The 26,947-nt window shown below is 35.2% G+C and overlaps 1 protein-coding gene across 1 annotated transcript in view; it reads right to left on the reverse strand.

Annotated features, from left to right (window-relative positions):
• Positions 1 to 7,358: 7,358 nt before the first annotated feature.
• The window catches only part of LOC138712577 (glutathione S-transferase 1-1-like), a 37,133-nt gene continuing 17,544 nt past the window's right edge, over positions 7,359 to 26,947 (reverse strand). Inside the window, exons 3-6 of the mRNA XM_069844525.1 lie at positions 24,678 to 24,736; positions 20,374 to 20,515; positions 7,889 to 8,053; positions 7,359 to 7,795 (exon numbers count right to left, since the gene is read on the reverse strand). Coding sequence (XP_069700626.1) covers positions 7,652 to 7,795; positions 7,889 to 8,053; positions 20,374 to 20,515; positions 24,678 to 24,736 — 510 coding nt within the window. The 3' untranslated portion in view covers positions 7,359 to 7,651. The remainder of the gene's footprint in view (positions 7,796 to 7,888; positions 8,054 to 20,373; positions 20,516 to 24,677; positions 24,737 to 26,947) is intronic.

Raw genomic sequence — 26,947 nt, forward strand, 5'->3', positions numbered from 1 at the left:
CAAATGTAGCTCGTGTGGCCGTACCCTAAGTATTGCAATTCAACGCGGAAATGCAATGAGAGTTTTGGGTACACTTCCCGAGTCCAGACCTTAGGACGAACTTTTTTTCTAGTGAAATTTCATTTAGTATGGATAGATAGATATTTTTAGAAGTATTTTTTTTTTCATTACTAGATAATATTTTATACTTACTTACTTACAAATGGCTTTTAAGGAACCCGAAGGTTCATTGCCGCCCTCACATAAGCCCGCCAGCGGTCCCTATCCTGTGCAAGATTAATCCAGTCTCTATCATCATATCCCACATCCCTCAAATCCATTTTAATATTATCTTCCCATCTACGTCTCGGCCTCCCTAAAGGTCTTTTTCCCTCCGGTCTCCCAACTAACACTCTATATGCATTTCTGGATTCGCCCATACGTGCTACATGCCCTGCCCATCTCAAACGTCTGGATTTAATGTTCCTAATTATGTCAGGTGAAGAATACAATGCGCGCAGTTCTGTGTTGTGTAACTTTCTCCATTCTCCTGTAACTTCATCCCGCTTAGCCCCAAATATTTTCCTAAGCACCTTATTCTCAAACACCCTTAACCTATGTTCCTCTCTCAAAGTGAGAGTCCAAGTTTCACAATCATGCAGAACAACCGGTAATATAACTGTTTTATAAATTCTAACTTACAGATTTTTGGACAGCAGACAGGATGATAAGAGCTTCTCAACCGAATAATAACACGCATTTCCCATATTTATTCTGCGTTTAATTTCCTCCCGAGTGTCATTTATATTTGTTACTGTTGCTCCAAGATATTTGAATTTTTCCACCTCTTCGAAGGATAAATCTCCAATTTTTATATTTCCATTTCGTACAATATTCTGGTCACGAGACATAATAATATACTTTGTCTTTTCGGGATTTACTTCCAAACCGATCGCTTTACTTGCTTCAAGTAAAATTTCCGTGTTTTCCCTAATCGTTTGTGTATTTTCTCCTAACATATTCATGTCATCCGCATAGACAAGAAGCTGATGTAACCCGTTCAATTCCAAACCCTGCCTGTTATCCTGAACTTTCCTAATGGCATATTCTAAAGCGAAGTTAAAAGGTAAAGATGATAGTGCATCTCCCTGCTTTAGCCCGCAGTGAATTGGAAAAGCATCAGATAGAAAATGACCTATACGGACTCTGCTGTATGTTTCACTGAGACACATTTTAATTAATCGAACTAGTGTCTTGGGAATACCAAATTCAATAAGAATGTCATATAATACTTCCCTCTTAACCGAGTCATATGCCTTTTTGAAATCTATGAATAACTGATGTACTGTACCCTTATACTCCCATTTTTTCTCCATTATCTGTCGAATACAAAAAATCTGATCAATAGTCGATCTATTACGCCGAAAACCGCACTGATGATCCCCAATAATTTCATCTACGTACGGAGTTAATATTCTCAAAAGAATAGTGGACAAAATTTTGTACGACGTCAACAAAAATGATATTCCTCGAAAGTTACCACAGTTGGTTTTGTCCCCCTTTTTAAAAATAGGTACAATTATGGACTCCTTCCATTGTTCTGGTACAATTTCCTTTTCCCAAATAGCAAGTACTAGTTTATAAATTTCGCTATATAATGCACTTCCACCCTCTTACAAAAAAAAAATATATTTAGATGTCGTTCTATCTTATTTTTGTGTCAAATGTACAAGTATTATATTATATTTTATATTATATATATTTTAAAGAAAGGAAGTTGGAATTAAGCCATTTTTTAACAATATTAGCACCTATATTAGCATTTCTGAATAGGTTAAGTATTCATAAGTGTACAATAAACGAGTTAATGCATTGCTACCTATGTTAATATACTGGTACTTACCATTAAACAGCACGTATAAAACATGTAATTCTGGATACTGCGGAAAGCAGTACCACCAGAATGGCAACAATGAACGCCATCATCATGTAGAAAATAATAGGCAAGTCGCCTTTAGGGCGCTCCTTCTCTTCATTGCTTCTGTTGTCCATTTTAATATACTGGCATTGAGCGTACTACAGGGACATCATTTCATTTTTACTAACATTTTCAATATTAACCTCTCTATACCTTTAGAGAACCGGAAACACCGCTTGCTCCCCCCTCCAAGACTGGAGTTCGATGATACTGGCGTAAAACACAAATCACTCTACTAGGTATAGGAAGGAAGAAAAGTAGTTCATCCATTTACGTAAACCAGGAAATATCGCGATTTTGAGTTTGATAATTTTCATTAGGTTTTTCTTTAATCAAAGTACAGTACTATATTAAGAATAAGTGTTTTTACTCACGAAGTGAGTTATCCATGCGAACGTATTCATTATGCGGTGTATATTATACTGTCTACAGCACATTAGCGTACAATATAGAGAAAGAAGTTAAATTGAAAAATAATCATAATATGAATATTTAAACACAATTTTGAAAATGGTGGCCGTTCATTTCGATACAGGCTTCAGTTCTTTTGTGCATATTATCGCACTATAGACTATTGCATCTAATTCCAATTGCCAGTTTCGTCCTTCGTACTAGTAACTCATGTTGAAATAATTCTGTACCTACTCTACGTACTGTAAATTCAATCTTCACTTCTGCCCGACCCGAAAATATAAAATTACTCAGACCTATCTACTGTCCGTCCAAGTGGTTATGCTGCAGGATTGTAGAAAGGGTGGAAATCACGTGACAGTTAATTACTTAACGAGGGCCTTTTGTTTAAGTTAAATTAAACAGCTGTATAATATTACGTAAACGCCCTATTCCTAAGAGAAATTAATGTTTTCAGAAAAGAGCTAAGACAGCCCAGCTTTTACAGAGGGGCGAGCAGAAGCAGGTGGGGGAAATCGGGATGCGACGAAGGCAAACGACAGTATCAGTGCGAAAATATGATTCAATATTGAAAGCTCTTTCGTCACTGGAAAACGCGAACATATTTCTGGAACGTACTATAATCAGTAACTCAGTACTGCTTACTATCTGCGGTCTTGGCTCTGTGTGTAGTTGGAACTTCATTAGTAGAAGGGGTGGGAGTGAAGTACATTCAAAAACTCGGGTACAATAAAAATTGAAGTAAAAATAAAATGATGTCCCTGTACTTACCGTTACACCTGCCTTATAACACGGATTACTCTACATAATACAGTCAGCAATACCACCAATGAACGCCATCATCATGTAGAAAATAATAGACAAGTCGCCTTTAGGGCACTCCTTCCATTCAGTGCCTGGGTTGTCCATTTCACTATTTGACAAGAATTCTGTGTGTAGTTATGTAAAAATAATATGTATATCGTCTTTCGGGCACTCCTTGGCTGGGTTACCTGTGTCGTCCATTTTACGAGCTATTGCTACATATTTTAATATACTGGTATTAAGGTATTGAGCGTACTACTTACTCACTTTATTATTTCTACAACAGTACCAATTGTAGTGCGAACGTGTTAAGTCGTGAGGTTGTCATCGTAATAGTGGTCCTGTTCGTGTTGTGTACTGTGAAAAAATGAAATCGATTGGCGCTTTATTGAAATCTCCGTTTTCAACATTAACATATGAAAACAAACTTCGTGTTAAAGAATTAGGCAGACCTATACCGCACTTAAATATTCATCAAAAGCAGCAAAGTGCTAAAGTTAACATCTCGCAAATTCAACCCAGATATTTATTTAAAAAAGAACTGGTTGTGTGGATGTGATGTGAAAAATGCGTTCTTCTTTTTCCCGTGTGTTCTGTTCGGAGGTGAACTTAGCTGGTCAAAAGTGGGTGTGCCAGATTTAGTACATTTATGGGGTAAAATAAAAACACATCATAAGTCAAAGGTTAATATGAATAACGTCTTCAGTTTGTCTATGCTGGGTAAAGCGAACATTGAAAATCAGTTAAATTCAAACTACAGACTCGCGATTGCAAAACACAATGAGCAAGTTGATAAAAACAGATATGTGTTAAATTTAATAATAAACTGCATACGATTTTGTGGGGCACTAGATTTAGCAGTAAGAGAGCACGATGAATCTGAGGAGTTTTGTTTGCAAAATAGACAACTTCAACAAAAAAATGATGGATTTATTTTCAAGTCAAAAGAATCGGCGAATGAGTTTTATCTATCGCGCATATTAATCTGGTCAACAAAAGTGCTCAAGTGCTCCAGTTGTATAAATTTTGGTGAGTTATTATTATTATTATTATTATTATTATTATTATTATTATTATTATTAGAGACGAGAATTTCATGCACTATAAAATCCCAAAATATGCATGCATTCATGCACTATCAAACAATGAAATATGCTATAGCATTTCGTAAAGCTTCCTCTGTATAAATGCACTTTACCTGACTTAGGCATTATAATATAGTATCAGTCCTGTAAAAATCCCCATCATTTAACCCATAACATATATACAATTGGAGCAAATTGGTCGTTATTCTAACAAATAATTTATAAACGACCAATCACTGTAGTTTGCGGCCATTCACTTTACAGTGATTGACCACGGGGCATTTTTATGTCATATAAAAACTTTTACAAAATAATATTCTGTGGACGGAAACCTTAGGGGAGAGTCGGGTAGTATCGGACATCGGGTAGTAACGGACAGTGCGTTTCTTTCATCTACCACCATATGGTAGTACCTGAATGACATGGTTTCGTTTCTCTATGCGACATCACAGAAACGTAACCATGTCAATCAGGTACAGGGACATCATTTTATTTTTACTTCAATTTTTATTGTACCCGAGTTTTGGAATGTACTTCACTCCCACCCCTTCTACTAGTAAACTTCCAACCGTTGACGACAGAGAGCCGAGGGCGCGTAAGCAGTACTGAGTTACTGAGTATAGTACGTTTCAGAAATATGTTCGCGTTTTCCAGTGACGGAAGAGCTTTCAATATTGAATCATATTTTCGTACGGGTACTGTCGTCTGTTTCCCCCACCTGCTTCTGTTCGCCCCTTTGTAAAGTCTAGTAGCTGGGCTATCTTAGTTCTTTTCTGAAAACATTAATTTCTGTTACGAATTGGACGTCTACGTAATATTATTCAAGTGTTTAAAAATAACTTAAGTAAAAGGGCCTCCTTAAGTAATTAACTGTCACGTGATTTCCCCCCCCCTTTCTACAACCCTGCGACAAAACCACTTGAACGGACAGTAGATAGCATTTCTGAATGATTTTATCTTTTCGGATCGGGCAGAAGTGAAGATTGAATTTACAGTACGTAAGATACTCTTTTATAGAGTAGGTAGAGAATTATTTCAACATGAGTTACTAGTACGAAGGCCGAAACTGGTAATTGGAATTAGGTACAATAGTCTATAGTGCGATAATATAAACAAAAGAACTGAAGCCTGTATGGAAATGAACGGGCACCATTTTAAAAAATGTGTTTAAATATCCATATTATGATTATTTTTCAATTTAACTTCATTCTCTATGTTGTACGCTAATGTGCTGTAGACAGACAATATACACTGCATAATGAATAAGTCCGAATGGAAACCTAATGAAAATTATCAAACTCAAAATTGCGATATTTCCTAGTTTACATAAATGGATATACTACTTTTCTTCCTTCCTATACCTAGTAAAGTGATTTGTATTTTACGCCAGTATCATCGAACTCCAGTCTTGGAAGGGGGAGCAAGCGGTGTTTCCGGTTCTAAACCTTTAATCCGAAGATATAGCGAGGTTGATATTAAAAATTTTAGTAAAAATAAAATGATGTCCCTGTATAATGTACATAATATACGTGTACAAACTTAGAATTGGAAAAGTAAATACAAATAAAGTGAAGCAACTTACTAAACGTAAGTTAATATTTTGAGGATTCTGTTTCATCAAGATCATTCAAACACCTTTTTTTAGAAGTAATATTTTGTCTTAATGTGTTTAGCTTGTAAACAGACACGTGTTTCTTGTGACGTCACTGTGTTTGTACTTCATATAATGTGAAAATAAGAGGTTAGCATTACTAGGTTGAAGGAAGGTAACTAATTTACACGTGGGGTAAAATAGATGAAGTAAATTTGGAAAGACCCAAAAGAAGATGGCGAGGTACCGCATGCTTCAGAGAGCATTGTGATTGCGCTGATGAGGATGACAGCGATGGTTCTGAAGGAAGTCATTTCTACGGAAGTATTGAGAGTGCAAACGTGCTCTAAAACCAGTGTCTAATATCATGTAACAAATAATATATCTGATAACGTGAATATCAGTGGCGGCCGGTGAGGCATCTGGTAGTGGTGCCAAAAATGAAAAAAGGTTGTACGCAAATTCCCCAGTGAAATTGATAATCGCAGCTCACGTTTGCATTATGTTAAATAAAACACATTAATTAAACCAGCTATTTTACCAGGTGTGCCGTTAATAATGCATCTAGTAACAGTTACAATTACATTTCCGAAACTAATAACGAAATTTACAGATACAGATAATGCAAAACTTTCACAGTATTGTTAGTCAAATACAAATAACTTTTATAACTAGTAAAATTACTGGCAAAAATACACGAGATAAATAGTGATATAGATAATAAACAAACACGTTTGCACTTTATTTAACAGGCCGATGAATCCAAGGCAGCGGCCTGAATAACACATGTTCATGTCCTGCACAGATCTCATCTATCGTTAACAGAAGCATCAATACTAGCAACAGTGTAGCGATATTTAGTTGCCGCAAAATAAAACAAAATTTTACACAACATTAACAAACAGTTTTACATAATATGAAAAAATATTTATCTTTCTAAAAAGAACCACGACTATTTCTGCATTCAATATAATTAAATGGATAATAATTTACACATTCAAATCCAAGTTATGTGCATTAGTTTTGAATTGGCAACATTACATCAACATTTGGCGCGGAACTTTAACTTGTGTTTTCGTGCAAGATCTGCGGTTGATAGTTCCCATCCTAACGTCTTCAACAACCCTGCCATCTAGCGAAATTTCTGCATTACTGTACTCTAGCGGGCGGGGCGTAATATTAACTACTGAGTCAAATTGAATTCGGCTCAAAGTCTGCCATAAGAAACGCATATAAACTAGAATCAGTAGCCTTTTGTACAGTGTTATATGGATGTAGGCAGTGCCACACCGAAGTGGCTCCAACGTTCGGCAAAATGCTGCAAGAGTGCGTCCGGATCTGTGCGCGCGCTCGTTCAAATGAAATACGAATAAAATGTGTAGAAATAAACTATTACAGGTGCTTTTTTGGGTATTATTTTTTGTTTCTTTCATTGGTGGTGCCATGGCATACTGGCACTACCCTAAAAGCCGCCCCTGGTGAATATATCAATAATTAAAAAGCAATAAAGTCGAAAGAAGTGGTTTTGTACTTTTATTATAAAATTATTTCAAGCTACACAATTAAACTGCATCCACTGTATTTACCAACTTCAGACATTGAACCGTGCTTGCTAGACAAGCGCTCTTACTTTCGTCCTGTACTAAAATAGCTTTTAAATAATTCATGCTGTACGAAATACATAAATCGTCTAGACCACGATGAGGCAAGGCTTCTCTTCTTCGGCAAACATTGAGTGCAGCTAGTTATTTTTCATATTTTTGCAACATAAAATCATGGAGATTGTCTGCTGTGCTGAAAGGTTCACTTCTTGGCGAGGTTATCGCACATCTCCTTGAACTTCAAGCATCCGGAGTGATTCAGTTCCTCATAGCCTGGAACTATCTTCTTGCATTTCTCGAACCATTTGGCGACGTTTGAGTATTTGCTTACATCAAAGCCCATGATCTAAAAACAAAGAAAATTTATGTTAATACAAATAAGACAATAAGAGTTAGGGCCTCATGATACTAACTTCATCTCCGAAACACGTTTACTCACGTCAGCAGTGGAGACAGAGGAGACAATTGCCAGGTCCGCAATGGTGAGCTTATTTCCTGCCACAAACTCTTGCGATTCCAGGAACTTATTCAAGAACTCGAAGGCCTCCTCCAGTTTCTTCATCTTTTCAGGGTCTGCAGCTTGTTTTGCGAAATAGATTGGATACTGCAAAGAGAATACCTTTTTTTTTTACATACGAAACAAAACTTGTGTTTATTAAAGCATAGAATTACGAAATTGTAATTTTGAAATAACACTTTCACAGCGAAAACATTTGAGAAGGTTTTACAACACTTGGAATAGTCTTGTAACATCTGTGTTTCACTTGTTATCTTGTCTAGTTTTACAAGATTGTGTTTCATAAAACTACAACTGTACGTTACAACTAACAGGTTTCATCAGCTGTTACAAGTATTTTAAGGCCAGTGTAGATACAAGTGTTTTGTTCCATAAATAACAACTACTTGTAAAGAAGTGGTGATAATATTAGTGAAAGCGTACTAGTATGAAGTTGGGTATCAAAGTTGTTGTTTTCTAATGCCAGGCGTTTGACAGTAAAGTCATTTGACCTCTTGCACTCCAGTATTTTTCAAAGATATTATCATGACTAGCCACTGAAGCACAGATTTTGAGGTGTTCCGAATCCATTTCTTGGTTTGAGTTGCACAATGGACAGTTAGGGGACTGATATATTCCAATTCTATGCAGGTGTTTGGCCAAACAGTCATGGCCTGTTGCCAATCTAAATGCAGCTACAGACGATTTTCGTGGTAAATCGGGAATTAACTGTGGATTTTGATGCAGAGAGTTCCATTTTTTCCCTTGGGATTGAGTTATCAAATTTTGTTTGTTGAAGTCTAAGTATGTAGATTTAATAAATCTCTTCACAGAGTAATACGTAGATTTAGTAACAGGTCTGTAAGTAGCAGTGCTGCCCTTCTTTGCTAAAGCATCCGCATTCTCGTTTCCCAGGATTCCACAGTGGGATGGTATCCATTGGAATACAATTCTTTTATTGAGTGATATTAATTGGGAGAGCATTTTAGTTATTTCTGCTGTTTGAGATGAAGGTGTGTGTTTAGAGGTGATTGATAGAATAGCTGCTTTGGAGTCTGACAATATAACTGCATTCCTAAATTTATTGATGTGGCATAGAAGATTCCTGAGACATTCACTTATTGCAATGATTTCACCATCAAAACTTGTTGTTCCTTATCCAAGAGATCTATAAAGTGAGAAGAGACAGCACGTAACACCTGCACCGGCACCTTGTTCTCTGGAGATGAAGGATCCGTCGGTGTATAAATGAAGCCAGTTTTGTGGAGGGTACCTAATATTAATTGTCTCTAAAGACAATTGTTTCAGTATTTCAGCGTTTACTTCTGATTTCAGTATTTCTTCTGTTAAATTTAGATTATATTCTATATTTAATAGAGTGTAAAGGGTTTGGTTTAATTTGTAAGTTTTCTTTTAAATTCGGGATATTGATTTTCTGTTTTAATTCTTGAACAATGGATATGAAACTTTTTTGAGTTTTCAATCTACAAAGAGGACTGTATGAATGCCAATTGTTACTGGGTATCAAAGTAGATACAAGTCCGCTTTATATTTTCAGAATGTGATCTATAAAAAAAAGTCCCGTCGCTCTTATTTCCGGCAGCCAATCGCGTTGCAGGTCGGCCACATTTAAACGTGTGCGTCTTGTGATTCGCTTATGAAGACGTTATTCATTTCTTAAGGCTCGATAAATACTTAATATAATCGCCCGCCAATTTGGCTTTTTCGTTGGCGTTCGCAGAAAGCACACGAAGACGTTATTTGCCGCTCAATTATTTGCTGAATTACAATGCGTTTGATTTATTATCATAGGAGCTACGACATGATAATGTTTAACGGTGTGGCAAACAGATTCCTCGTATGGTAGCTAGGCAACGAAAGAACAAAAATGGCGAACGGTACTACCTACCTAGACTTTATAGAGCCTTCACTTCCTAAGACGTAAGCAAAGAGGAGGAGTCACGCCGGGAATAACACCGTCGCGACTATAGTGATTCAGAAAGCGATGAGGAGTTTTATGTTATTCAAATGCGACGTGGAAGAGTGTACAAGAATAAACTTTGGATCCGATAATTATGTGAATTTAATGAAAGAATGATTTTTCTTCTTTTGTAAAAACTTGTGACTTGGGATGTTTTCTGCATTCCAGCCTTTATTTTTTGAACTGTTTATAAATATAAAAATAATAATCATCATCATTATCATAATCAAACAAATCAAGGATTTAGACCCAGTGCCTGTTCCTGTCTCATTGTTCATCTAGAATTCTTCTAAGCGAACTATTTTGGTTCTGTTTTCCCGTTGGTTGATATTTTGAAATTAAATTTGGTAGTCTATTCCTCTTAACTCTTCCCATAATAATAATAATAATAATAATAATAATAATAATAATAATAATAATAATAATAATAATAATAAATTTACAGAGTCTCTCGATGCGATTATAATCAAAGATTAAATTTAATCAATCATTATGTATTAGCAATAATGTCAGTGTAAAATTAATTAAACTGCTGGTGATTTTTCCTTACTTGTCAAATGATGTCACGGGAATTGTACTAGTGATACAAGGGCACGATGAATTTTTATGAAACAGATATTACAAGAATATATTGTTGCTTGTATGCCTTAAACTATTAATATGTTGCTTGTAGCTTTGTTACTTTTATGAAACAGGCCCCTGGTCGAAATTTAGGTTTGTACAGAGATAAATACGTGGAAAATTCCATCCTACAAGTAGTAGGATATCAGATTTTTCTAGTTTTCTTTAACGATACTGCAGAGGCAGATTGCTAGCTTTAAATAAAATGTCTAACTACGCCTGTTTTTTACAACTGAGCCAGAAGTGACACCTTGGCGTCGACGTCAATCGAGGCTCTGTTGCCACATAGTGGAATGAGATGCAAAATTGTTTGTGCGAGATCGTGCGTATTTGCTTGTTTTCCGCACAGAAACAATACGCGGTAAGTGTGAAATACCACATTCAGTATTCCCAACGAAACACAATAACAATTTCCCTCTTCTTACCGCTTAAGCGCGACATTAATTTTACTGCTTTAGGCTTTTAACATATTATTTTTAGAGACGTTTAACATAGTAATAATTATAAATTGGAAACTTACCACTGCAATTTCACCTAAATTGCAATGTTAATTATTGTTTTTAAATATTTGCAAAAATTAAGTAAACTCTACTACTCCACGAAACTTATTGCATTCCTGATACAAGTAACATTAAGGAAGCCGTGAAAAAATCAACAAGATTCCAGATGCCGATGTTATTACTGCAATATGTTATATAAATAATATTGTTAAAATATTAAAATGAAAAATAAATCATTACATAACCTTACCGTTTGTTTTAAGTTCGCATTTATAGACTGGGGGAAAAAAAACAGACGTATATCACGGCCTGCTGGAGTATAGCAAACACAGAAAACATTTTATAGCAACAATGTTGAAGAAAGATATTTTGGTTTTCCGAAGTTGCCGTCACTAAACAGAAACCAACATGGAGATTTCATTGCAACTAATTCGAAATTCGTCTTTCAGGTATGTAATAAACGATCTTCGCACAAAATAATGTACGATACACGAGCGGTATGTTTGTTTTCATGTTGTCGGAAATTAAAAAAGCTCAACTACATGTTGCTTTTTCAATCTTTTCCTCGAACATGAAAAGTCAACATACCGCTCTTGTAACGTATATTACTATTGCCAATATACCTACAGTGAAAATTCTCTCCTAACGGACATCTCTGAATAACTGACACAACTAAACAATAATTATGAACATATTTCAACTCTCTGGCAGAAATACCGTACATGGCGTAAAATGGACGTGTTACTTCCTAATAACAGACATTATAAAAACGTACGCGAACAGGAAAAACTACAGTGGACACTCCTAAGTTCGACTGAACAGAATTGAAAGTTCAGTCCAATAAGGGTAGTGGGTGTGGCAGGTGAAATGAATACAAATTCTTATTGGTTATCCATCAACGAATACAGTACTGTACTTGCATTTCCTGCCCGCCCCGAGACTTGGGTATGCGCTTCTAGTACCACAGTGGGTTTCAAAAGTTCCGTCTCACAAACGGCACAATTCTCAAATAGAAAAAGAAGAGTTCATTAATTTAAAATCAGTGATTAAATATGGATATTCTAATCAATAAAATATTCTGTTTACCTTTAACAAAAGTATCACTACAAGACAAAACCAATGGCCATTCAAATGGCAAACTCATTTCTTAGTTCCCGTATAAGGGCGTGTCTAATTCTCCGCCGTACAGGAAGTAGTCGAACTATGGGATGTAGAACTTGATTTCTGTCGAACTTAAGAGCTACCACTGTATAGCCTATTCCTATCGCAAATTAATATTTTCGAATAAGGGACAGTCTGAAAAGAAACTTTAGCAATTTATGGAATTCAGATTAATAATGGACAAAATTTCTTATTATCGCATATTGTTGCGTGTTCATAGCATAAACTAACTTATGTAACTGCGTCCTGGCTGTATTTCACAAACGAACAGACCATATTTTTTATTTATAATTTATTTATTCAGTTTCCTCCAAGTTGAGGCTGCCTAAAAGACAAAGCTTACCATAAAATTGTTTTATTATTATTATTATTATTATTATTATTATTATTATTATTATTATTAGATGGAGAGGTTTATCACCCCCTTTAAAATGATGTAGTTCAATCGGCTAAGTTGCTTGCCGATCTCGAGATGAACTCGAGCGTGGGTTCGATTCCCGCTTGGACTCATTTACGGCTTGGTTGGGTTTTTCGTAGGTTTTCCCCAACCACAAGGCGCATGTCAGACAATCTATGGCGAATCCTCGGCCTCATCTCACCAAATAGGTATCATCTCGCTATCAACAATCCCATCGACGCAAAATAACCTCGTATTTGATACAGCGTCGTCAAATAACCAAGTAGAAAGAAGAAAGACAGGGCGTGCAATTTGAAATTCAAAAGTGGTGGTAAAGGAGTGGGAAAGAGAATTTAATCAGTAGTGGTTTTCACCTTCCCTCTCGAAAACTAAATCCACGTGTTTTCCCTCAAAATCTTGCCTCTTGCACATCTAAAATTAGGCCTACTGTTCCAGATATGTATATTTGATAAAGGTATAAGCTGAAAATAAATTAAAAACTAAAAATTCATTTTATAAAAAAGTACAAAATATTTAAACTTTGAAACCTTAATATCTCAAAAGCAATAAATATGGACATTCCCCTTTTTGCTAATAGCCGACGAAAATTTTAATTGAAATTGTTCAAAAACTATTTGGTGATTCACAAATCAATTTTAAATTGTGTTATATCGAGTCTTATTTCTGATTCCTGTCTATTTCGATCAAATCTTTGGAGTTAATTTTATGGAAGAAATACAATCATGTAAAAAAACTGTCAGTATCATTCCCTGGAAATTTGTGCGTGGATCTCAAACCGTCTGAAATGAAAAGAGAATAATTGATCTGTAAAAGATTTATAGATATTTGTCACTAATATAATAATAATAATAATAATAATAATAATAATTAGAATAATAAATTTGGGTTTTTATGTGAAACATATCTCCCGATAGCCGATTTCCATCCTTCTCTTTTGCAACACTGGTTAATAATACATACATACATACATACATAGGTGAGAAAGTTATATACAATAGAAGTAATTTATTACAGTTATATGAACACTTTTTTAATGATTGAATAAAATTGTTAAAATCGATTAAAAACCAGACATGTTTCGGAGGAATGCTCCTCCATCTTCAGTGGTAGTACCACGACGCTGGTACAGATGTTGACCGCGTAACGTAGCTTATGGAAGACTGACCTTTAAAATCGGTTAAAAACCAGATATGTTTCGGAGGAATGCTCCTCCATCTTCAGTGGTAGTACCACGACGCTGGTACAGATGTTCGACCGCGTAACGTAGCTTAAGGAAGACTGACCTTTAAAATCGGTTAAAAACCAGACATGTTTCGGAGGAATGCTCCTCCATCTTCAGTGGTAGTACCACGACGCTGGTACAGATGTTCGACCGCCTAACGTAGCTTAAGGAAGACTGTAATTTAATAGGTGAGTAGTTTTGAAATGAAAACACGTTATATGTTGATTTATATCGAAGATTGCATTGATACTCAACAGATCACGTAGGCCTACTAGTTTTAATAAGTAGCCTACATCCTCTATTCATGATTTCATCCACCGGATCGCTCGTGATCTGTTCTCAAACACGAGTGTAGTAAGAAATTATAAAGCCAGGTCTAGAGATCTGTTCTACGAGTAACACAGTAACTCTCCACGAACCAGAGTAACAGCGTTTACTTGATAACCACGTGCTCATAGTCTGTGTGTGCAACATTGTGAAATGAGGCTAACTTATCTTAAATTAGCAGAAGGCTTGTCGTACAATGCAATCTAGAGGCCAGAATCACATATTGCCTACCGGTACTCAAGCGAAACAGAAGTTGAAGGCCAGGATTTTCCGCGTCAAGAATGACAAAGTGAAATTTTGAACTCGCTTTTGCATTGAATCAGATCGCTTCTTGCCGCATTTCCCACAAGCCATTTCCTCGCAGGAAGAGGGAGGGTGGGGGTTGTTTGCTAATGCTCAAGAGGATGCAGGAAGTGAGGCTGTTTCCAAGCTCAAGGCCGTGACGAAGCGTTACTGCGACTTTCTTCCCATTTCACGAACTTGTCATGCACTCCGCTCTATCGCGGAGTGACATTTCTTTGGTCTTTTATTTTAATTATGATAAGAATTATTGTTGTAAATATCTGATCCATTACCTACACTTGCCATTTCGGGCCTTCTACATCCAAATATTTTATAGAATTTCATTGCTTTGAAATCCGCCAAACAATTTGTATCTTGTATTTCTTTTATTATTATACTACCGTACCCGTGCGCTCCGCTGCAACCGTTAGAAAAAATATAAAGTAATTACATAATTAAAATAGGACGTTTGATCCAGGGAACATTCGTGCTGGATAGAAGGATAAATCGTTTAATATGTTACTTAATTTAAATTGTATTTAAATAATTAAATTGCGATCATTTTGATCCAGAGAGCACTCATTTGGTGCAATGACAATTCCTTTAACATGTTTCTTAATTGTTATTACATACAACCATAGTTTAATGAAGATTGACATCATTTAGATTTAATGTGTACATAAACATTATTTTAAGAAATACAGGAAACGAATATTCAGAATAGCCTATCAAGTTTTCTGTGCATAAGAAGCTATTTTAATCTTTCCTGTTCTCGATTCACTCAGAAGTTACTTAATAACATTATAGCATTATGTCCATCTAGAATTCTAGAGAAACTAACTTTCCAATGGTGAAATAATAATTAATTATATAAATCGGTTAATTTAGCTTCCGATATTACTTCATACAAACACAGAAACATTCTCTGTAGGCTATGTTTCATAGCTTTCGATTGTTATTGTCCAATGCCCCTTATAGACGAAGTCATTTGTTTTTTTTATTTCATTACACCGCCTTAGATGGCAGTTATTTTAATTTTACAACTCATTTATGTCATTAAATGTCAGTCCTATGAAAATTTTTCAAAGATAAAACTTATCGGAAATCATTTTTAAAGAAACTTTTGTTACGTAACATTTTTCACAAAAGTCTGTAATAAGCGAGATATTTCGATTTATTTAATTCAGGCCCTCTTATAACCCCCCTTTTAAATAACGTATTTTGAATGCCATATAGCCTGAAATCTAAGTTACAAACATCCAGACAGACATACAAACAATAATTTCAAAAAAGCGATTTTCGGTTTCAGGATGGTTAATTATACATGTTAACACCAATTATTTTTGGAAAATCGAAAATTACCAGAAAAATTTTGGCTACAGATTTATTATTAGTATAGATTGTTTCTTTTTAAACACTACCTAGGGCCCTAGGGTCTGAGAACTGCTCATTTTTATGATTTTTTACGAATCACCTTGTTGATAATGCATTTGTGTACCTCGTTTTTAATGTGGCAACGTTTTTTAGTTCGTGTTAGCATTCAGCTTTATTATTTGTGTTTTTGTTTTTTGTAAGATTTTTAGATAAGGGCGCAAATAGACATAGTAGCTGACGCGCCCTTGTTAAACCCCATTAACTATCTGATCTATTCCTGATACTACGTGCAAGTTCAACTTTTATTGGCATTTCTGGAAATGAACTACGAAGAACGTTTGCAGAAGAAATACCAAAGATCGGTTCAAAACTGAAATTGTCCCTGAACCAGACAGCTAATCATTTAAGAACGAGGGATTGAACCTGTCTGCCGTGTACATCGTGCTGTCTTTTATTGATTCTTCTGTACAGAAGAAGGTAGAAATTTGACAGAAATAACGGCCAAGTTGAGTAGCTAGGAATTAATTTATAATGCCTTGTGTAAACCAACCATTTCACTGCATGCCTGTAGAATAAAAACCGTTACATGTGCTTTACAGTGAGTCATCATTGTGTGTTTCAGTTCTAATAACTTATTTAGGGGCCTACACTTCACATAAAAATATTATATTTTATATACATAATTTATGGATAAATTGACTCGTAAATACCGAATACCGTAGTTTTCCCTAACTATGGTCCACATTTGTCACATTTTTCTTTGTATATTCAATAGTATTCATCCAGATTAAGTGGAATTTTGGCTTCGGACTCTTGTAAGTGTATATTAAATAAATATTGACATATGTGTCTGAAATTATTTAATTACAAGTGTTGAAAAAATAATAAGCATTGGTACATAGTTGTATTCTGAGTTGCCCAACTATGGTCCACTCATATATTCATGCTTGGAAGCATGAATTGACTATAGCTGGATCTGTAATTATTCGTAAATCAATACATCGAGTTTCTAATTTAAGGGTAGAAACATAATCTAGCACAGAAATATTAAAAATAAATGAAAAGTACATGGATTCTTTTTATTCGTACACATTGCATAAACACACAATAAATAAGTAAAATCTGAAAGTCATTTTCCTGGAATAATGAACAACTACACTCACCGGCAAAAATACCGGGCCACCTAAAGTTTCTCAATTTTTTTTATGAGGTAAGAATCAGAAAACCCATTATGAAATGAAGAAAACATTGCTTCCCAGAAAAAAAAAAACTCTTTTTTATTATCACTTGCGCTATTATTTTCAACGCCAAACAATGGATATAATTAAAAGGTGTAAAAACTAACAAATTTTTTCAATTTTCTTCCAAATATTCAACTGATTTTGTGGCCACCCAGATGTTACTAATAGCGGATATTGCCTCCCCTCAGTAATTGCCGCTTCTTACTATACATGAAACAACAGCTCCATTGTTCTTCACTTCCACAACTTTCCCTGGCCACAATTCCTCCTCATAAGTAACTACCATATAACTATGTGCCTTTAGCATTATTTTAACAGATTTCGTCTTCTTTTCTACATCTGACTCGTCTGTAAATATGGAGAGTACACCGGAAACATCATAATCTGTATCCAATTCAATTTCATCGCTCTCATAGTACTTACAGGGACGGTTATGATCCTTCTACCCTGAAGTTTTCGTTTTACCGGACCATTATTCATGCTAGTACCATTGATGCTGGAACAGCCTGTTTCTTTATTTACTGGACTATAATGTTAAATGATGTTTTAGAATATACTGAGATACCGTATTTGCAGAAGTAAATAATTAAATTGTTCACATTTCATTAAAACAAATATTTCAAAATGAAATACAACTATGGTCCACGAAAAATTGTGGTACATAGTTGAGGACTGACTTCTAGCCTTGAGGTTAAACATTTTTCACGCAGAGTCCTTAACCTCTGCCAGTCTAATTATTACGTGAAAGTAAACACTATATAGCCAGGTTTAATTGTACAAACAATCATTTATCTATAATTTACCAGTTCTACAGAGGAGAGCTTAATAAAACAGACAATCACAAACTGAATGATTTCGTGTCTTCACAGATTCAATAGAACGATGCACACTGACCTTGTTAAGCATCCATATCATTGCCACGTGTAATGGTAGATAGAAGCATCTATGGGGAACATAATTCCATCACAGTGGCGCCTTAAATGGCAAACACCGAACTCTTGGGGGACTAAGTAGTACATAATGCGTTTTGGACCATAGTTGGGTGCCTGGATCATAGTTATGGGAAATTACGGTACCTTATCAACAAAATTGTCAAATAATTACGAGATCGCTGTAGACAGACGACGAGCCTAACATTACTTTTTGGATATAAATGTTGTTAAAAACATGTATTTTCGTGAAAACAGAAATTTGTGTTGAATAATCTTTTTGGCCTATTTTTCCTTTGGTAGCAGTTTCATTTACTTATCGTAGCTGAAACCATTTGGATTCTACTTCAGTTTGCTGAGGGTGACCTGAATTAGTTTCGATTATTGTTTCTCTAGCATTGTCATCATGAAAGTTCGTCAGTTTGCTGCATTGGGGCCGGAGTTTTGCTGTGTTCCGATGGGACTGATCGGGGGGGGGGGGAGGGAACTGGGTATAAGTGTTGCCAATCTGACAATTTGAAACAGATATTATTTCTAGACTTTGCCAGTTTTATAAAATTGATATCATTATTCAAGCATAAAATCGTGTTTTCTTTAGCCGATTCAGAATTGCAGTCGGAGACAAAGCATCCATATTAGCCCCTTTCGTTCAGCAGGTCAGTGATTGAATGTTGGCGATACTGTTATAGCCTGTTCGAATACTAATGACAGGCCGTTGTTGTAAAACGATAGGATAGCAGAGGGAATGTGTTGTCATTGTTTGATTTTAATATTCAGACAGACATGTCAAACCAATAAGAATAATATAAGGAGTTTGCATATAATAATAATAATAATAATAATAAGAAGAAGAAGAAGAAGAAGAAGAAGAAGAAGAAGAAGAAGAAAAAGAATGGTGGTATAATGGATACCTGCAAAACCGATAGCTCTGTGTAACATGAGAGCAGTTTTGATTTATGCACTTACAATTTCAATAGTCTCTGGATCGTATACAGTAGCCTACATTGAATTGGAGATTTTTAATGTACTTGTCAGTGGCGGCTCCTGCATATTTCTTAAGAGGAGGAAAGAAGTTAACAGCACGAAATGACACCTTCTTGGATGAAACATGCTACAAATTAGCCAACATGCATACATGTAAGACCAGGTAGTGTTGGGGTTGGCCTTCCCTTCTGTATAGCAATAATCTGTTCTTGTAAACTGAGTTTCCTAAATTGTCCAAAATATATTATGTTTTCACTTCCATTCATTGTTGAATAATTGCGCAAATTAACAATTACAAGGAAATTCACAACCTCGTAGCATTTTTCGAGCACACTACCGCATCACACGTGTTGGAAGAGACTAGCTACTAACTCGTAACCGGAACCGTTTTACGGAAATGGGAAATAATCTGAGGAAAGCGAGAACACTGCACCCACCCACGTGGTCTGTGTTGCCACATGTACATTTTACAAGTTCAGTATCACATGCTTTTGAAGAATGTCCGTTCTTGTAAAGTCATACTACCATTATTGTTCAAAGCTGCCGGTGGCCGATTAATTTTTTATGTTAAAAATGATGTAGTTTGGAGTACCTACTTTCAGTTTCAAATATATTTGTACAAAACTGACAACTTGGCTGTTGCCCTGTCTAGTAAACAATGAATAGAAGTGAATTTCAGGGGCCAACTACGTAGAACTACTTCCTCTTTGTTTTACATAAACCCGACTTTAACTTTCAAATATCCACGAAAGTTTCAAACCATGAATAGTAGCCTATATAAAGTGCAATGAATAATATTTTTGATTTATAATTTAAAAAAAGTTTACATGGTGTCTTTCATAGCGTTGCGTTAAAACTGTTTTTGTTGTGTCTCCTCCTAGATGTGTTATAGTCCGGTTAAATGCAACATCGTTAGGTGGCAGCGGTAGCGAGCTTGCTGCACGACCAGTCGGTTTCTATTTCTCGCCCATGACTGATTCAGAGGAGGATCTCCTCCCTCTCCGTTCATTTACTTGCTTTAAAACTCTGCTTCTTTCTCTGGCCGCTAGTGCGCTGTTGTCTATGTGTGTTAACTGCAGTAGAGGAGGAATGGAGTGCCTTTCCTCCACACAGACAATCTCGCATCTTTCTCACAGTTTTCTACAGCACATGAGCGCGCGTCGTTTAAAACTCGATCAACCGAGTTTTTCTTATAGCTGTGAACTTAAAAATTATCTAATCTTCCTCGAATTTCAAGGCACATATTTTATTTGGTATTTACTTTCAAAAGAAGAAAATGTGAGGAGGACGTTCCTCCCTTCCCTCCCCCGAGGAACCGCCACTGGCTACTTGTCTATGGTAATACTCCGCCTGATGTGGAAGGGATAGCCGCTCGTCGCTATACTTACATAGTATTCTCCGAATCTGTGGTACAGGGTTCCAATATCGAAGTACAGTCTCTGGTCCACAAGAGCTCGCTTCTTGGCGTCCTTGGGGTACAGCGAGTCGTCCTTGCCATATTGGTCAGCCAGGTAACTGAGAATGGCGCGGCTGTAAATTGGGAAATAGGATTGATTAGATGTTGTCCTACTCAACCGTAATGAGAGTAAAGCTATCTTATTTCCAATATTAAAGGATGATTATATTTCTTTAAAATTTCTCACGAAATATTTCGTGCCAATTATAGCATTTTTGTAGTATCGTACAGAGATATTACTAGGCTTCGTGGAATTGCCACGAGAATCGCAAGGTTTACTGCGCACGCGGTATAGACTGTATGAGAAGGGGGCGTGCAAAGGATGGAGTATGCCTCTGATGTAAACACTAAGCATTATACTGCGGTTACAATAAAACCTGTATCCTGCATTCAAGAAATACAGGGACATCATTTTATTTTTACTTCAATTTTTATTGTACCTGAATTTTTGAATGTACTTCACTCCCACCCCTTCTACCAGTGAAGTTTAACCGTCCTCTACACAGACCCAAGACTGCATATACAGTCATAGTAGCCTTACCGCCACAGTACGTTCCAAAAATATGTTCGCATTTTCCAATGACGAAAGAGCTTTCAATATTGCATCATTTTCGCACAGGTACTGTCGTCCATTTTCCCACGTCGCATTCCAGTTTTCCCCACCAGCTTTATTCGCCTCTCTGTAAAGGCTAGTGGCTGGGCTGTCTTAGCTCGTTTCTGAGAACATTAATTTATGTTAGGAATTGGACATCTACGTAATATTATACCCATACAACTGTTTAAAATAACTTAAATAAAAGGGCCTCGTTAAGTAATTAACTGTCACGTGATTTCCCTCCTTTCTACGATCCTGCGACATAACCACTTGGACGGACAGTAGATAGCATGTCTGAGTAATTTTATCTTTTCGGATCGAGCAGAAGTGAAGATTGAATTTACAATACGTAAGATACTCTTTTACAGAGTAGGTACAGAATTATTTCAACATGAGCTACTAGTACGAAGGACGAAACTGGTAATTGGAATTACAGACATTAGAACTGAAGCCTGTATCGAAATGAACCGCCACCATTTTGAAAAATGTGTTTAAATATCCATATTATGAATATTTTTCAATTTAACTTCATTCTCTATAGTGTACGCTAATGTACTGTAGACAGTATAATATACACTGCATAATGAATACGTCCGTATGGACAGCTCAGTTCGTGAGTAAAAACACTCATTCTTAATACTGTACTGTATTCTGATTAAACAAAAACCTAATGAAAATGATCAAACTCAAAAACGTGATATTTCCTAGTTTACGTAAATGGATGAACTACTTTTCTTCCCTCCTATACCTAGTAAAGTGATTTATTTGTATATTACGCCATCAAACTCCAGTCGTGGAAGGGAGCAGCAACCGTTGATCCAAAGGTATAGCCAGGTTAATATCAAAAATGTTAGTAAAAATAAAATGATGTCCCTGTATAATGAATGATCTTTGAAGTAGGAAATGTCTAAACATTTAAATACACAATTATTTTACAGTGAGATATATTAACTCTTAAAAGTTAATGTAAGATACTCACATCATCCTTGAATATGTGCATTGCAGTGAAGAGTTACGTACATTTTGAGCGATGGTCACTTAAACAGGTTTTATTTTGGGAAAATGTACGTTCAACATCACACGATGTAATATCTACATATTTAAAGAACGGAAATCACTACTTTTTAGTACATCAACTTCAGATGTCTTGTCGTGACCTGATGGTACATCATTTATAATACGAAGTTGTGAATAGGCAGAATTTTTAGCAATAATGTTTCTCAACTTACATTTCACTTTTTCTGAAATTAGTGAATTGTTATTTTGGATAACGGTTTATGATACTTTATCCATTATATTAAGAGCTTATAAGAGTTGTAGCTTAGACGATTCTAACAAGATGATACTTTTGGACACGATTTTAAAATTATAATCAATGAACAGAATATCTTCCAATAGCTGTTCAGAAGGCAATGGTTTTATAGCTGCAACAGCGGAACTGTCTGTGCTATCCAATGCATCAATTACCTCCATTAGTTTGCCGTAATGTTCTGCATAATAATTAACAGCATCCAACCACGTTCCCCAACGGGTCAAGACTGGCTGCGGGGGTAAGGGTATTCGGGACAATTATTTGGAACAGCGACACTCTCATTGTAGTATGTTTGATTGAATTCTTGTCTGCACTTAACAAATGTTAAGCTTTGACTATTCCAACCACAGTAATCTAAAAACAAGTGCTTACTTAGGTATACATTAACTGTAGCTCCTCTATCTATTTGGACCGGTCACAACTCTTAACATGATCTGCTTATACTACGAGACCGGGCAGTCGCTCACCTCCTCTATACTACCGTACATCGGCAACCTGATTGCATGCTGCGTGTGGCAATTCAACGAAGTCTAGATATTACATAATAAAATTAATATGAAGCCTGGAAGATTCTGCATTTCGTACGTTGTCAATCTGTGAGTAGAAAGTAGTAGTGGGAATGTCATCATTTTCAGGTCTTAGACAGAAGGAAACACATTCGGAATAACCGATTTTGATTATAGGCCTACTGTTTCGAATTGCAGTTAATGTATAGGAAATTCAAATTATTAACAATCAAAGATTAAAAAATTATTGATAGCTAAATTTGTGGTCTGCCGACTCATTAATCAGTGTGACAAATTTCTTTACACGTCCCTTAATCAACTCCAATGGCTCAGACCGGAGGTGCCGGTTTGGTAATGGAGAGGTCCAGAGTTCCTGACCCTCTAGTTTACCCAATCTTTTCCTTCCCTCTGAAATTTTGCTCTGCGTCATTTATTATCTCGGAAATTAATTTATGGACTTTTTCGTAAGTATAAGACGATTACAAAAGCGATATGTCTTACTTTGAATTGTGTAGAATAGTTAACTCTTTTTCCTACCAGGAATCGAACCTCCATGTGTATAAATTATCTTTCTATCAACGAAAATAAAACCATAATTATTCCATTCTCATTATCTGAAAAATGTAACAAACCTCCTACATCTATATTAAGTATTAAATTACATAATTCTGATTGTTGTCTTATACAGTGTAAATGTCCGATTATTAAAGAATCCTCTGAAGTTAAGTATTTAGGCATAATTTTTCGATAATCATTTAAAATGGAACCAACACATTAATTACCTTTGTAATACATTACGTAAAATAGTATATTATTTTGTTTTATTGAGGAATTACTTGTCAATAAGTTTATTACGCACAATATATTTAACTTTATTTCAATCGGTAATTATGTACGGAAATATAGGATGGGGTAGCTCATTTAAATCCAGTTTTAATCCACTTTATTTATTACAGAAGAAAATAATTAAAATATGTCTTCATAAACCTGTTAATTTTCCATCTCAGAATTTGTTTCTAGACTTTAATGTACTTAACGTAAGACAAATTTATTATATTGTATTAATAAAATTCATACATAAAAATCTTAATAATTTTGAATTGTATTCTCATAGTTATGAAACAAAAGGTATGAATTCTTTAAGATTGTTTGAACCAAAATGCACCACTGTTACAGTATTTAATCATAATAATAATTTAGGCCCAAGAATATATAACAAATTTATATTTAAATATCCTAATCTTGTCGATTCTAATAGTTCTAGTATTAAATTTAAAAAGTTGTATATGGATTTTATAAAAATTGAAAAATTTTAAACTTAAATTTATATACTATAATTGCATAGTAGACATAAGACAAATTGTATTGTATAAATATTAATTTCAATTCACGAATCCGCCCCTGAGCACGAGTTCTACTCTTTCAGGGGCGAGCTAAAGTTTTTCTGTATATATTATATTTTATGTTACAATTATTAGAAAAATAATAAATAAATAAATAAATTTAGTAAAGATAAGCGTTGTCACTGAATGATGCTCTAATAATAATCATATGCTGTAGAAAATAAGCGTATAGTATCAGGGAAAAAATCAAGATAAAGTGCGAAGTGCACCAAGGTAGCAGAGATGTTATAATTACATTATCAGCGTAGCACTGATACTGGTAAGGGAAGTCATCAGGAAGAGGGGGGCACTGCCAGTACCAACTGTTATGCACAAAACATTTAAACGCTACAGTTGTGCTAGACCAGATAAAACAAAAATCTGTAATTTTTTTCATCTGAAGTCATGGAAGATTTCTTTGCAATTCATGTCATAGCTCACCTCTCCCACAAACAGAAACCGTTGTCATTGAGGGTTGGAATCGTATGCTGAGGATTCATCTGAAAAAAAAAAATTGAAGAAAAAACATTAGAGACATATTGTACGTTTCAGTTCACATGAATAATATTAACAAAGGAAAATTATATGTGAGATTGTTCCTGATGTAAATTTATGAACACACAATAAATGATATGGAAGTCCAACAGTTTGCCTATATACAGATCTTTTATTTTATCTCTGCCTCTGTGCAACGTCACAGTTTGCGGTGAAGGAGGGGATAGGAAAAGTTGCAATGCTTTTTAATACTTTGACGCCTACGACTAAGACAAGCCACTTGAAATTTAACCAGAGTCTACTATATACAGTCGCGAAGCTCAATATGTAGTAGAAATGCAAACATGGGTAGTTGCCCACCACTAGGATCGCTACTATCGCCTCATCATCGCAGATCTCTCTCCTAGTAGAAGACAAAATATGTTACACTTTCGTTGTGTTCTTTTGGAAAAATTAACACCTTACTTCCATTATTGAAATATTAAATGCATAAAGTTAATTTATTATTTTAATGAAGTATATTAAATTCCACCATAAACTCGAAGATCCTGCAAGAAATAGGTTAATATTATTTTTGTTTGTGCAAATCGAACTGAAATTTACTATTATCGCTTCACTCATTCAAGATTATAGCGATAATTAACTATGAAACCAATAAATATTAATTTGCATTTCCCTTTACAGCAATAATAATGGAAATATGAATTAATGGAGTAACTTACGTGTACCGGTACTTGTAGTGTAGGCTTACGTAGTTAACAAAGTGGGATGAGGTTAAGCAATAATAATCATACCAGAATTGGAAATAAAACGTGATCAATAAATTTTATTGTAACAGACTTTTTCTACGTCTCTAGTAAAGTAACAAATAAAAATAACAACAAAATTAACAGCTATAATTAAAAACATATCCTTTGAAAAAAAAAAAAAGTAGGCCTAAGCAATAATAATCCCACCAGAATTGAAAATAAAACGTGATCAATAAATTTCATTAAAACAAACTTAATTTTTCTACGTCTCTAGTAAAATATTATTATTCCAGTTATTGTATTTTAGCCATTAACATTTTCATTACAACCAATAACGAACATTTCACAAGCATCAATGTGAAATACGCAACGAGCTAGCACTCGATGGAAATACGACACAGTCCAAAGTCGACCGTGGACAGTCTATTGTTTCTAGTTGCTAACCGCTTGGAGCGCTTTATCACGAGATTTGCAAAAAATCACCTCAAGCTTCGCGACTGTATATAGTAGACTGTGATTTAACGGTCTCTGACCGGCAGAGATATAATTACTATGTTTTCATGGAGTATTCTAAACTATTTGAATCTCAAGGACGATACTCGTAAAAATGGGATCGGATCGTATTCAATACAGATTGAGTTGCATGAAAACGCGTATCGTATTCAAAAAGAATTCAATACGCTAAACGCATGAACGATCGTGATTTGTTTGATGTGTTACTTGCAACCCCAATTTTGTATGTTGAAAAGTCGTGTTATGATACATAATATTTTTTATGCTCGACCATGCCGAAATGTAGTAATTATACACGTGGTAGCAGTCCTTTAATGCATGTCATTAAAGTACACCTACTCATTAAAGTACAGGTGTTTTCAGCCAATCACAACTCAGCTTACAGGTGTTCAGCCAATGACAAGTCAGCTTTGTACCGTTATAAAACCGCAAGTATCGATTATTCTCGGATATGCAATCGAAAGAGAATTAGCGAAAAGTCACGGAGCCTGGAAATCCAATACTGTCGCAGAAGGTTATGTTCTATTACTATAATAATTAGCGTTAATTGTAAATAATATTCAAATAAATTCAATTTGTCATCTCGTTTTTCAATGTCGAATTCAATAATCAAGGTTATACCAGTTTAACGGGATTACACAAGGCCCATGACATTATTGTTCCTCGGAAAAAATCAATACTTTCGCGTGTGCGCACATCTCACAATTCACGACCTAGAACAAGGTCACTTCCGATCTTGTAAGATACAAATAAAATGTATACATCTGAATAATTTCAAGTTAGAAATATGGTCGAGCATAAAAAAGTCGTATGAAACTCGCCTATAATGGTAATTAAGAAGCTCGTATGAAAATTATCATCCATACTCGCTTCTTAATTACTATCATTATAGGCTCGTTGCATAATGTACTATTATTTTCCTAAAAGCCAATACATAATTTTTAATTAACAGCC

This window comes from Periplaneta americana, chromosome 13 (assembly GCF_040183065.1).
Source record: "Periplaneta americana isolate PAMFEO1 chromosome 13, P.americana_PAMFEO1_priV1, whole genome shotgun sequence".
Lineage (NCBI taxonomy): Eukaryota > Metazoa > Arthropoda > Insecta > Blattodea > Blattidae > Periplaneta > Periplaneta americana.